General features: G+C 34.4%; 1 protein-coding gene across 1 annotated transcript in view; it reads right to left on the bottom strand.

The window, feature by feature from the left end:
* Window positions 1-14,334, bottom strand: part of HAUS6 (HAUS augmin like complex subunit 6) — a 48,691-nt gene that overhangs the window by 15,804 nt on the left and 18,553 nt on the right. The window contains exons 9-12 of the mRNA XM_090274074.1: window positions 11,626-11,796; window positions 9,362-9,555; window positions 8,546-8,672; window positions 6,808-6,910 (exon numbers count right to left, since the gene is read on the bottom strand). Coding sequence (XP_090130200.1) covers window positions 6,808-6,910; window positions 8,546-8,672; window positions 9,362-9,555; window positions 11,626-11,796 — 595 coding nt within the window. The remainder of the gene's footprint in view (window positions 1-6,807; window positions 6,911-8,545; window positions 8,673-9,361; window positions 9,556-11,625; window positions 11,797-14,334) is intronic.

Below are 14,334 nucleotides of genomic sequence, written 5' to 3'. Positions count from 1 at the left end.
TAATGAAATAAAATAAAAAGAATGGTAGCTCACACTGTTTCCAAAAGGGACAGTCCATATTTCTCCAGCATTATACAGCCATGCTTCATGCATAAGTACACAGATCATGCAATTACCATATAAACCAGCAAAACCAAAAAGATAATAGTTCTTAGCATAATCCAGCCCACCATCTATGACATTAGTCAACCTATGTACTTATTCTTCAATATAGCATTGAAGAACTATGTGCCACTACTGTACTAACAATGGAAGGAAGAAATAAGATTGAGATCTGCCTCCAAGGAGCTAGTGTAGAAAAGACTTGGTGAGTAGAGAACTGTGGTATATTGCTACAGTATTATGACAGAAGTATACAAAGAATGCAAGGAGGCATAAAGGCATCTGGCCCAGACTAAGGAAACATGAAGAAGGCATGAAAGTATTAAGAGAATAAGGTACAAGTCTGGTATGCAGGTATCATCTAGTTGAAGCATGGTAAGAAATGAAGCTGATGAGGAAAGCCATTGCTAGATTATATACGAAGATATTCCAGGGCCTCCTCTTCTTTCAACATGTTAGCTTCTGAAAGACTATTTACACGTATGTCCAAAGTATTCATATACAAGAAGCCAATGTGCACTATATAGTTTTTGTTTTTTAAAAAAGATTTTATTTACATTTTTAGAGAGAGGGTTAGGGACGGAGAAAGACTGAGAATCAAACTGGCAACCCTTTGGTTCCCAGGCCAGCATTCAATCCACTGAGCCATACCAGCCAAGGCTAAAGTTTTCCTTTTAATCCATCATAATAGTATGCTGACTTGTATCATTTTCAATTCCCTATGCTTTTGCTGCTACTAATTATGATGGAATTACTCAGATTTATAAAATATTACAAAAATGAGCACAAATACAAATATACCACAAACTTAGTAGGCAGCCATAAATTAAAATGATTATGCACAACTATAAACAACATCTGATGGTAGTAGGCAGAGTTGACACACATTTGTTTTGGTATATAAGAAAGTTTGTCTGGGTCGCGAGTTCAATTCCCAGTCAGGGAACATGCCTAGTTTGCGGGCCAGGTCCCCAGTTAGGGGGCGTGTGAGAGGCAACCACACATTGATGTTTCTCTCCCACTCTTCTCCCTCCCTTCCCCTCTCTCTAAAAATAAATAAAATTTTTAAAAAAGAAAGAAAGTTTGCAAGGTAGAAGTTGCTAAGTAAAAAAGCATCTAGAGCTTGTTCCTTTTTTTTTCCCCCTAGAGGTGACAGGTGATAGGAAGCCACTAATACATATTATACTTAGAGTTGAAAAGGACCATATATTTACACTATAGAAGGATCACTGAGAGCCATTTATTATATGGAATAGAACACTGGAAGCAGAGTAGAGCTAGTTAGAACATGATTAGATGCAAGAGATGACAAAAAATAAACTATAGCACTTAAGATGTGAGGACAGCAAAGGAGGGGACGGACATAACAGGATACTGAGGGGGTAAAAACAAAACTGAACTCACCACTACAAAGCAAACCAAGATGAACAGACATTGATCCTACCATAAACACACTAGAACTGCTAAATGAAATGGAAGAGAAAAAAAAGAATGCCCTGAAGAAAAATAAAAATCATCACATGCCAGAACCAAAGATGGAAAGCATGATCAGCATGGTATGTTCACACTGAGAAAAGAAGGCTCAATGAGGCAGGCTCCAGGGGCTGACCACTAGAGACTTAATGCCTACCTGGTAACAAGAGACATCATCTCAGGTCAGTCAGGCTGGGTGGGATCTGAGAGAATGCCATAAGGCTGCTCAGTCCCTAAAAAGGGGATTATAAAAAGTCTGCAAACTGGACCAGGGAAGTAGCAGAGAAGCTTGCTGTTTATCTGGAGTTCTGAGAAAGCGGGGGAGGGAGGGAGGGAGGAATGGAGGAAGAGAGGGAGAGAGGGAGGAAGGAAGGAAATTTAAAACCTAGCCTACTCAAAAGGAGGTATGAAACCCGAACTTATACTGGCTACTTGTTGTAGGAATCCCAAACCAAAGACACTAACTGGCCTAGCTCAAAGGAAACACCTGGGAGCCTTCAGGGCCACATGACTCCTCTAGTGGGGGGACCCACTGACATTGAGATCATAGTCGATGGGAAGCAAACCACCATGAAAATTAACAGGCAGAGAATACAGGAGCAGAAGCCCTTGAAACACAGAGATTAGAAACATTGTCAAAGATAAAATCAGTACTTTTTAAAATTTTTATTTATTGATTTTAGAGAGAAGGAAGGAGGGGAAGAGAGGGAGTAAGTGAGAATGAGAGACAGCCAGACAGATACGGATCTGCTGTTCCACTTATGCATGCATTCACTGGTCAATTCCTATATGTACCCTGACTAGAGATCAAACCCTCAAACTTCAGATACCAGGACATTGCTCTAATTAATTGAACTATCTGGCCAGGGCAAAATCAGTATATTTTAAATGATCAAGAAAAAAAAGCAGGAGCCATAATAAAATATTATGAGACTATGAAGAATAGGCAGTTTTGGGAAAAAAATGTAAATAGGATGTACATTCATGAAAGCTAAACACTAAATGGACAAGTCAAAAAGAAAATTAAACCTGACTAAAGAGGTAATTAGTGAACCATAAGAGAGATCCAAAATACCCATAATGCAACCCAGTTAGTTACAAAGAGGTTATATTAAGATATATGAACATCAGAATTAGAAGTCCCAGCAACAGGATTTACATAAGGAAAAGGTCAAAAGAATGAAAGGGGCAATATTAGAATATTAGTGAATAACTTTTCAGAACTAAAAAAAAAGATATGAGACTTCACATTAGGTAAGTACTCACAAGTCCCAAACAGGCAAAATAAAAACAAATCTACATTTAGGCACATCTCAACGAACATGCATAGTACAAAAATAAATAAGTCTTAAGAGCACCCATACATCAAAAATTACCTACAAATCAATGACAAATAGACCAATATCAAATGTCTCAGAAACCATAGAAGGTAGAAAGCAATGAGATCATATCATCAAAGTCCTAAGGAAAAATACAGTATTCCCTCACTTATCACGGGTATTACGTTCTAGACACCCCCTCAATAGGTGAAAATTCGTGAAGTAGGAAGCTTACATTTATTTTAGTATTTATATATATTTTAAGGCTTTATAAACCCTTCCCACACACTTATAAACTGTTCCCAGTCCCTTATTAGCCTTTTCCACACTATTATAAACACTTATGTTCTTAAACATATTCTACACTCTTAAACCTACGTAACTTTAACAACATACATATACAGTACCACAAAATTCTGCGATATAGTGAAAAATCCGCGGTAAATAATTAAATATAATATTTTTTAAAATCCCACAATACAGTGAGGCCGCCATAAGTGAATTGCGATATAGAGAGGAGCTACTATAACTCTACCTAAAATCCTATATATTCATTCAAACTATCATTCAGAGAGTAAGTGAAAATAAAGACATTTTCCCAGAAAGACTAAGAGATTTTAATTTTAGGTCCTAGCCAGGTAGTTCAGTTGGTTAGAGCATCATCCCAATACACCAAGTTGAGGGTTCAATCCCTGGTCAGGGCAATACAAGAAACAACCCATGAATGCATAAATAACTGGAACAACAGAACAATGTTTCGCTCTCTCTCCCTCCCTTCCCCCCTCTCTAAAATCAATAAATAAAAATTTTTTTAGAAAAAGGAAGACTAAGAGATTTTACTATTCAGGGTCCGATGCTAATAAGTAAAAGATATACTTCTAGATAAGACTTCTCAAAAGGATTAAGTAGAACAAAATAAGTAACACAGATCAAAAATAATAATAGTGATGGTAAATCTAAACATGCAATGATTGTTCAAAACAATTTCTACCAATGTCTTTTTTTTTTTTTTTTTTTTTAGGGGAGAGGCATTACTCTATAATAAAAGCTAGGTAGACAAAAACAACTAAATGGAATGAGCGATGCCTCCTTGCATCCGGGCTCAAAAATAAACATTTACAAAGGACATCTCTAGGGATAAGAGAAATCTTATTCATCAACTTTAGAATGACAGAACAGTACTATGTATTGTTAGATCCCTACATAAAGTAAAATTATTTTTATAAACATACATCAGGATAGTGGTTACCTCTGCAAATTCAAGAATAGGGTTGAGGAAAGGCAGATACCCAAGGGTTACCTACATTTGTATGTTTTTTTTTTGAAATCTAAAGCAATACTGGGTTGGCCAAAAAGTCCGTATTTTTTTTTTTTTTTTCATAAAATAAAGACACATTGTTTATGTTCACCAATAACGTTATTCAATTAGCTATTTTGAGTATGTGGGCTATCTCCCACATGGTAGAACATTGATTGTTCTCTATTAAGGTCTCAATTTGATTGCTAACAACTTCAACTGGTCTATCCCACCGTGAAGCATTGTCCAGCGAGAAATCTCCAATATGAAAATTCACAAACCACTTTTGACATGTTCGATCAGTCACAGCACCTTCTCTACACACTACACGAATCTTTGTGTTTTATTTGCATTTTTACCTTTCTTGAAACAATAAAGCATAATATGCCAAAAATGTTGCTTATTTTCTTCCATCTTCAATATTAAAATGGCAACACAAAAGTTCACCAATTTTGGTCTTTTTTTTTAAATGCACACTGATATGACAGCTGTCACAATACAATCTAAAATTGTTCTGAATCAAGTTAAAAACAACGAAGCATGACTAAAGCCATCTTACCAAAAAAAAAAAATGAATTTTTTGGCCCACCCAATATTACAAAGATTTGTAAATGATGTTCAGGAAGGAGGTATTTATGTTATTCCCTGTACTATTTAATATGCCGAAATATAATTTTAAAGAACTATTTAAGAGAAAATTACTTTAAGTAAGATGTAGTATGTAAGGTGTAGGAGGAGGGAAAAGTTGTTTTACTACAAAAAGTATAAAATAATGTTAAGGTCCCTCAGCTCAGGAAAATAGAAGGAATTCCAAGAGTCAAACTACAATGTTGGAGGAGAGGCTTACCGCCAAAGAACTTATCTAAACACCTCTAAGAAGTTCAACTGGACTTCTTAAGCAGGCACAAATATGCCCTCACTTTAAAAGCAAACAGATCTCTGAATGGACAAGAGGACAATTTCATGTTTCACAGGGCCTAAATTAAATCTGACAAAAGTACAAAGGCCCTTTCCAAGCTAAAGTGAGAACACAATGCCAACCAAATATGCCAAGAGCTTTCAAAGTAAATCTATTGTCAAAAACAATCTTCTACTAAAGGTCTTTTTCCTTTATCTAACCATGCAGTTAAAATGTTCTGCTCCTCTGGTAGCACTTATTCTCTGCTCTCTGGTCTACGGTCTTTCCCAATCAGTGTCCTACCCACATATACCTGACTCCCAATCCAATCACCTATTCCATATGTGTTCACTCTTTTCTTTGTAAGTCCTGCCATGACCTCTGACCTGCCTGAACTCAACTATGACCTATACGTATCATCTGTTCTATCTTGGCTGTATTATTCCTACATTTTTTATTCACTTATTCCTATACCTTATCCATATTACATTTACTAAACCCAGTAACAATTCCTTTTACATAGTACGGGCAACTGGGGAAGCTGAATATAAAGTGGATATTAGACATCGTAAAGAAAGTAATTTTTAGGTGTAACTTTGGTTTGATAGCTGAGGAAGCTTAAAGGCATAGAATTGTTGCTAATTTTTTAGGTGTGGTACTAGTATGGAAGTTATAGAGAGAAATGTTATTTTATGGGAAAGCATGCTGAAATACTTAAGAGTGAAGTATTTCGATGTCTAGAATTTACTTGGTTTAGCAAAAATACAACTATACACATTTAAAGCAAATATAGCAAACATTAAATGTTGAAACAGGTTACAGGTATTCAGGTAATTACTGTACCATTCTTTCACATTTAAAAAATCCTGGGTCTCTACAAAAAGAACCTGTAAATGAATGTTTATAGCAGTATTACTCATAATAGCCAAATGCTGAAACAACCCAAATTTCTATCAAAGGGAAAACAGATAAACAAAATATGGTTGAATTATACAATAGAATGTATTCATAAAAGGTAATGAAGTACTGATACATACTACAACTTAGATGAACCTTGAAAATAATGTGCATCCCTGACTGGGGTGGCTTAGTTGGCTGGAGCGTCATCCCGTGCACCAAAAGGGTACAGGTTCGATCCCCGGTCAGGGCACATACCTAGGTTCTGGGTTTGATCCCCAGTCCAGGCGCATAAGGGAACCAATTGATCGATGTTTCACTCTCACATCAATGTCTATGTGTGTCTCTCTCTCCCTTCCTCTCACTCTAAAATCAATAAAACACATCCTCAGGTGAGGACTGAAAAAAAAAAACAACAACACTGTGCAAAGTGGAAAACTATACAAGTGAGAGAAGCCAAACACAAAAAGCCTCATATTATGACTCCATTTATACAAGAAATCCAGAATAGGCAAATGCACAGAGACATGAAGTACATTAGCGGTTGTCAGGACTGGAAGAGACAGAAAAGGGAAGGGTCTTTTAACGGATACGGGGTTTCCCTTACAGTAATGAAAATACTCTGGAACCAGACAGTGGTAATGATTGCACAATTTTGTGCATTTAAAATATGCTACTGAAATGTACACTTTAGAATAGTGAAATGATATGCATTTCATCACAATAAAAAATAACTGAAGAAGAAAGGAATGTAAAGGAACAGTTACCATAGTGAAAAATACTGATGAGAGGTAAGTTTAAAAAAGAAAAAAATAACCAACCTGGAAGTGAAGCAGGATACTGCAAAAGAATACTTCCTTCATATACTTCTTCTGAGGCGGGATCAAATGAAAGAGGAGACATAGGTGGTAAAAGATCCACAGCCTTAAAACAAAGAATGCATAATTTTGAAATTACACATTTAACTCACTACCACATAACAATACTAAGTTATTTATGAATGGATGATTCAAAAAAAGACAAAATTATGGTGCATATAAATTACCTTGTAACTATTTTTAAAACAAGAAGTACAATATTAGGAACAAGAGAACTACTCTGTCCTTCAGCTATATCTCAAACGTAATAGTACTGAAGATCAAGAGGAATATCTCATTTTTTAATACAATTCTCTACATCTAAAAGTACTAACTATAAATCACAACAACCACTTGATGAATGTATATTTAGAAGAATTACAGAAACCAAACATTTGAACTTTAGGCTCAAATGCAAAGATGACAAACACATTAAATTTCTAGGTAATTCATAACATGATAAATCAAGAGATTCCCTTATATTAAACTACTTTCCAAAAGGCAAGTCAATCCTAGACAGGAAAAGGCTAAAGGAATGCTTCACTATCAAACCAGTGTTACAAGAAATGTTAAAGGGACTTCTTTAAGAAGAAGAAAACATCAAAAATATGAGTAATGAATGGCGATAACTACATACCTATCAATAATTATTTTAAATGTAAATGGATTAAATGCTCCAATCAAGACACAAGGTAGCTGAATGAATAAGAAAAAATGACCCTTATATATGCTGCCTACAGAGACTCGCTTCACATTGAAAGACACACTCAGACTGAAAGTAAAGGGATGGTAAAAGATACTTCATGAAAACAGAAATGAAAAAAAAGAAAACAGCTGGGGTAGAATACTTATACCAGACAAAATAGACTTTAAAACAAAGGCTATAACAAAAGACAAGGAAGGACCCAGCAATTTCACTTCTGAGTATTTGTCCAAAGAAACCCAAAACACTAATTCAAAAATGCAGGCATCCATATATTCATTGCAGCATTATTTCCAATAGCTGCAATGGAAGATATGGAAGCACCCTAAATGTCCATCACTAGATGCACAAAGAAATGGTGCATATATACAACAGAATATAACTCAGCCATAAAAAAGAATGAAATCTTGCCATCTGCAACAACATGGACGGACCTAGAGGGTACTTTGCTACGTGAAATAAGTAATACAGACAAAGACAAATGCCACCGATTTCACTTATATGTGGAATATGAAAAACAAAATAAAAAAACCAAACAAAACAAAAACAGAGAACATTTTGATGATTACCAGATGAGAAGGAGTTGGGGAATGGGTAAACAAGGGAAAGGAATTAAGTACAAATTGGTAGTTACAAATTTTGATTCATTCACACCAGATGGCTGTTGTTGCGTTGGATGTTGTCATTTTTTTATGACAATCTAAGGGAAAAGAGGTAAGTGCCCCTGACTAAATAGTCAGCTGTCTGCATGTTTTAAAAATTCTTGCAGCACACCAGTTGAAAATCACTGGCATAGAGAATATAGTCGACAATATTGTAACAACTGTGTACAGTGTCAGATGGGTACTAGATTTATCAGGTGATCACCTCATAAATTATATAAATGTCTACACACTACGTTGTACACCAGAAACTAATATAATATTGTATGTCAACTGTAACTGAAAAATAAAAACATTTTTCAAAAAAGAAGGCAAAAGGCAAGTCAATATTACTTACTGGAGTCCAACCTTTAATGAGATTGAAAGGAGACAGACCAAGAAACTCTTTCCACTTTTTATGCCATTCTTCTTGTTTTTCAACAATAGAATGTGTTATAGTTGTAAGATCTTCTTCTAATTTATGACTATAAAAGCATTAAAATAATTTCATTCAAAACATGAATATATAATAAAAGTATTGAGTAAAGTTTAAGAAGTTCGTAGAAAAAGAAATATAACTGAAAGTTCAACCAATACAGCACATATAAATTGAATAAACTCTCACAATAAACACTAAGAACCTAAAATACCTTTTTTTCCTTTTAAGACCAGGAAGCAACCATACATCTATTGCTCCATTTATCTTTAAAATACAATATTTTCCTAGCTCTGAACTCAAGTCAATAGTCTATTCCCACTCACTAGCCATTCCTAAAAGCAAGCCCAGTAACAATATAATCAATAAAAAACATTAAAAAAAAAAAAAAAAAGCAAGCCCATAGCTCTCAGCCACTGTGCTTAAATAAAAAAACTTTTCTGAGCCCTAGTTTTATTAGTAGATCCCACAACCAAAAGCTATAGAATAGCTGAAATTATTTCATAAAGAATTATCACTCAGGGCAAATAATATATTCCAGACAAAAAGAAAACTACATTAATTTTCCTTTCTACTTCATGTGTTGAGAGTTGATGACATAAGGTTTTTGAATACTAGTAAAATTTTCACTTACTTGCCAAAGCGAAAGAGTTGTTTACTACACAAGTTGTACTGAGAAATTACTAAAACCATCCTACTCCTCACCCAATAAAATAACAGAGAATCTTACTAGTGTACCTTATATGCTTCAGATCCAATAATCTTTCTCTCTGAAATTTGGTCTCTTTTTCAAGGAAGTGAAGGTCTATCGTCAGTCTTGCTTGGTCAGCCTGACAACATTCATATTTCATGACTTTCAAGACTTCATTTAATAACTGAATAACTGTTAACAGGTTCAATTTCCCAGCCTCATAAACATTTCCTATGTGCAACTAAAGATTCAGAAGAAATAAAAGTGATCAGCCATAAGTTCTTAGGATAATAAACTGCAATATAAACATATTTATATGTTTTACTACTATATAAAAAGGTTACCTTAAAGAAGAATAAAAAAGTCAAATTTCTAATCCCAAAATAACCCTATGCAAATAATTTGGATCCAAAGAAAACTGTTGTGGAAGAATTAACATGCCATGCTACATTTTTTTTTGTTATGTAAAAAGTTGAAAACTAGAATAAAAGAAATACAAATAAATGGAGGCAAAATAAAGACTAAAGAGAAAGAGCAGATTTGGAAAAAAGATTATCAATTCCTGTTGTACCAAAAGTTGCAAATTGATGGCACCTACCAGCTGAATTCAAACTCAGGCATGTTTTTTAGCCTGCACAGTCCCAGTGTTTTAAAATCATTTGGATTAGCTGCCAATATTTTTAATCAATAGATTTTACATAAAAATTACTATTTCTCCCAAAACCTTATCACTTCCTACTTTAACCCAATTGTTACTCACAATTAGTGTACTTCATTTATATACATTACCTGCCTGGTCCCTATAGGACTCATTTTTCTTTTCCTTTCCTTTTTCTTTTTTTTTGAGAGAGAGAGGAGAGAAATGTCAATTTGTTGTTCCACTTATTTATGCATTCATTGGGAGCTTCTTTGCATACTGACCTGGAATCAAACCAGCAACCTTGGCATATTGTTATGTCACTCTCACCAACTAAGCTACCTGGCCAGGGCCTGGACTCCTGAGTTGACAGATGCTAATTTTTGTGTGTTCTGAATTTTAAGTACCTGTCATGTTACCTATGAAAGTCAAAGCTCCTCAGGGTCACATCAATATTTTATCTTTCTATCCCCTGTACTATAATCAATACCAGGCATACATAGCAGATGCTAAATAAATATGTTACTAAAAAAAAAAAAAAAAAAAAAAGAAAAGAAATGTAAGCTATCCAGATGGAAATAATTTGATGTAGTTTGGGTTAAAGGAGAGTGATTGGAAACACCAATCTGAGAATATTAATGTATAGGAAGTTAATGAAGCCATGAAACTGGTTAAGAATATATATATGAATTTGTAATGTTGAAAGAAAGGGGGACATTAAAGGAACCATGGGAACACTTTCATTTAAGTCAGGCAGAGAGAAAGGCTTCAGTGGAAAAACTAAGAACAGCAGTCTGAAAAACCATAGGAGAACAGACACTGAGGTCACAAAAGCTAAAAGAAGAAACGACTTTCAAATATTAATAGAATCAAGATGAAAGAAACCAGAAAGAATAGAATAAAGCCTTTTTTAGAAGACATTTATGGCCCTGGCCAGGTAGCTCAGTTGGTTAGAGCATCAACCCGATATATCAAGGTTGCAGGTGCAATCCTCTGTCAGGACACATACAAGAATCAACCAATGGCCCTAGCTGGTGTGGCTCAGTGGATTGAGTACTGGCCTGCGAACTAAAAGGTTACTGGTTCGATTCCCAATCAGGGCATATGTCTGGGTTGTGGGCCAGGTCCCAAGCTGGGAGCATATGAGAGGCAACCGATCAATGTTTCTCTCATATACCAAAGTTTCTATCCCCTTCTTCCTCCCTCCCTTCCCGTCTCTCTAAAAATAAATAAATAAAACTTTTAAAAAATATATCAAACAATGAATGCATAAAATAAGTTGAACAACAAATTGATATTTCTTTCTCCCCCTTTCTCTTCTCTAAAACTCAACTGAAAAAAAAAAAAAAGAAAGAGAGATTTAGCAATCAGGAGATCACTGCTGCTGTATTTGAGAATTTATAAAGAACTAAGTACCATATCCTCTTCCTAAGTAACTTCCTTCTCCCTACCCTATATATGATGTAACCATACGAGGGACGGATAATTAATACAAGTTGATGGATATAAAATACACAGCTTCCTTTACCAGTACCCCTCTTTATGAAAATTTTACTACATATACTCAAAAATAAATTCTGAAAACAATAGAAAAACACTGTAAGAAAAGCAACAAGATATAAAATAATTATGTGAACAGTTTTCTCAAAAGTTTCTTTAATATCCAATACTTACCTGACACATCTGTTTTTCAATTTTGTCAAGTAAGAGCCTTGGAACATTGATAGTAACATTAGTTCCATCTAAAGTATACTGGTTAACAACACTAAGGGCTGAACTAACAACTTCTCTTTCCTTTTCCAAAAACAGGAGAGTTTCATTCACTGAGCCCCACAAAGACCGAACCTTTGAAAACAAACAAAATATTAAAGTCTACGCATAATCTGTACATGCATTAAAGAAATATAAAACACAAATATATGCTCACTTCCAAGACCAAATGAAGTACACCTGGATTGTCTTCTGATAAAAAAGTTAACTAACTGTATTTTAATAGTCTAAAAGCACTGGTAGTCCTTCCAATGGGGCTTTATTTTAATTTAAAAAATATTAAGATTTTTAATAAATTGTGTGCACACAGCTTTAGAAAAAGTATAATGAAGATATGTTTAGATATCTTTAAGCTGTATTTTTTAATGATGACCCTTAAATTGTCATCCTTAATCAAGAACTAGAGGTTTATAAGTCTTGTATGTAATAAACCAGAAAATGTTTACTAACCCTGTTATTGCCAAGCATCTCAAAGAAGAGGAAGAGGGAATTCAACATGGGTATATTCAAGGCAAAATACCCAAAAAATTCAACAAAGTAAAATAAAATAATTTAAGATTTTGATTCCCAAATTAAATTAGTTCCTTTTATTTATTCATTTTTAACCTTCTCAAAAGCCTATCAATAAATATTCTAAATATCTCTGAAGCTGTTTTAATGCTTCACTCATTATTAGTATAATATAATCCTGAAATCCCAACATGCATGCAATATAGTATGTAGCCGGTATCTTTATCTTGAGGCAAATTCAAATGTTTTGGCAAACAGTATATCTCCAGCAGGGCTTTAAAACTAAAAAACTTCTCTGGACAATCTAGCCCACTATGATTTTCAAAACAAATCTAAGAAACCTTATACTACCAAGATGCAACTAGTATTTCCTGTAGTCTGATATGCCAGCAATCTAATAAAGATTTTTCAGGGAGAAATAAGATTTTCATGAGAAAAAATAAAACCACTACACATGAAATGTAAGTCATTCAGGTTTCAAAAAGTAAAAAAATGTAAAACCATGCTTCTTCAAAAAGCATGAAAAACTGTACTCAACACAACAGTCTATATACAGCAGTGATTTTTCAACATTTTTCATCTCATGGCACAGATAAACTAATTACTAAAATTCTGTGGCATGCCAAAAAAACTTTGTATTTTTTTGTTGATCTCATAAAAATAGGTATAATTTTGATTCATTAACACTGGACAGGTATTGTTGTATTAGCTGTTGTTATATTTTAATTTGACAATCTAAGGGGAAGGAGGTCAATGCCCCTGACGAAATAGTCAGGTATTGCATGTTTTTAAAATTCTTGCAGCACACCAGTTGAAAATCACTGACCTAGAGTAAAGAGGACACTGTGCTATAATCATAAAATAGAACACTACACAGCAATGACAACGAACACACTACAACTATACACACAAAAGCATGAAGAAAACAACATCGATAGAAGAAGTCAATCAAGAAAGACTATATTCCATATACTCCAATTTATATAAAGTTCAAGAACAGGCAAAACTAATCTTTAGTATGAGAAGGAAGATGGTCATGAATCAAAGGGGGCTTGAGCATTCTGGGATGCTGGTAACATTCTATTCCTTGAACTGAATGATGGTTACATGGATGTCTCACTTTGTGAAAGTTTGTCAAGCTATACATTTATGATCTTTACACTTTCTTGTGTGCTGTACCTCAACAGAATTTACAAAAGTGGGAGAGAGGTGGGGAAATACAATAATTATATCTACGCTAGTGTGTCTTCCCATGGTACAAGGTAAAGTTGTCCGCAAAGGAAGACTCATTGTTGGGCAGTCTAGATGTTCCATAGGATGGCATTTGCTTGTTGCACTTACTAAGATCCAGTCTAGAAATTTTATCTTGTCTATGGCTCAAAGTTGAAACTGAACATTAACTGAACTCAGAAGAGATTGCTGTGAAAACATTAATAGGTTTCATACCAACCTATTAAATTTACAATCAAAAATACTGTGTTCAGTAATGAGAATATTTACACTCACTAAACTGAAAGCTCCATGAAAAAAAGTGACTTTGCCGGTTTTTTCATTGCTCTACTATCTAGAAGAATGCCTGAACACGGCAGATGATCAATAAATATTCACTGAATGAACAATTATTTCCTGAGACCGGCACTCATCTTTCCTAGCGACAAAGTGCCTGAGATGCCAAATTAATACCCAAAGTAGTTTGGTGATCACAGAATCAGAACAAAGAACTTGAAAGAGATGTCCTCTAAACACAAAAGAGGCCTAAGAAAACACTTCTTCCCTGCATCAAAGCCAACCTCTCAAAGCCTCAGGCCATTTATGTCTCCCAGATTACTCTCTCCTACCAAGCCAGCCTCAATTTAACTTTTCATTTTTCTTCCATACTTACCACCTTCCTTCAGTTAATATATTTTATTTTGATAAATTAATACTACTGATTAAGTTACAATAAAACTGAACTTTTCTTGCTGGCATAAAAGACTTTAACCACTGTGTATATAGTTAGTCTTATAAATTATAAGCCAATTTTCCCCATTATATTCAAACATTTTAGAGGCATCATGTTGATACCGTTATATATATAAAACGCTTAATAAGTAAAAAAAAAAA

This window comes from Furipterus horrens, unplaced genomic scaffold (assembly GCF_987537825.1).
Source record: "Furipterus horrens unplaced genomic scaffold, mFurHor1.1.pri manual_scaffold_4, whole genome shotgun sequence".
NCBI classification, from domain to species: domain Eukaryota; kingdom Metazoa; phylum Chordata; class Mammalia; order Chiroptera; family Furipteridae; genus Furipterus; species Furipterus horrens.
Note: the sequence above shows the minus strand (reverse complement) of the source record. Positions and strands in the feature narration are given on the sequence as shown.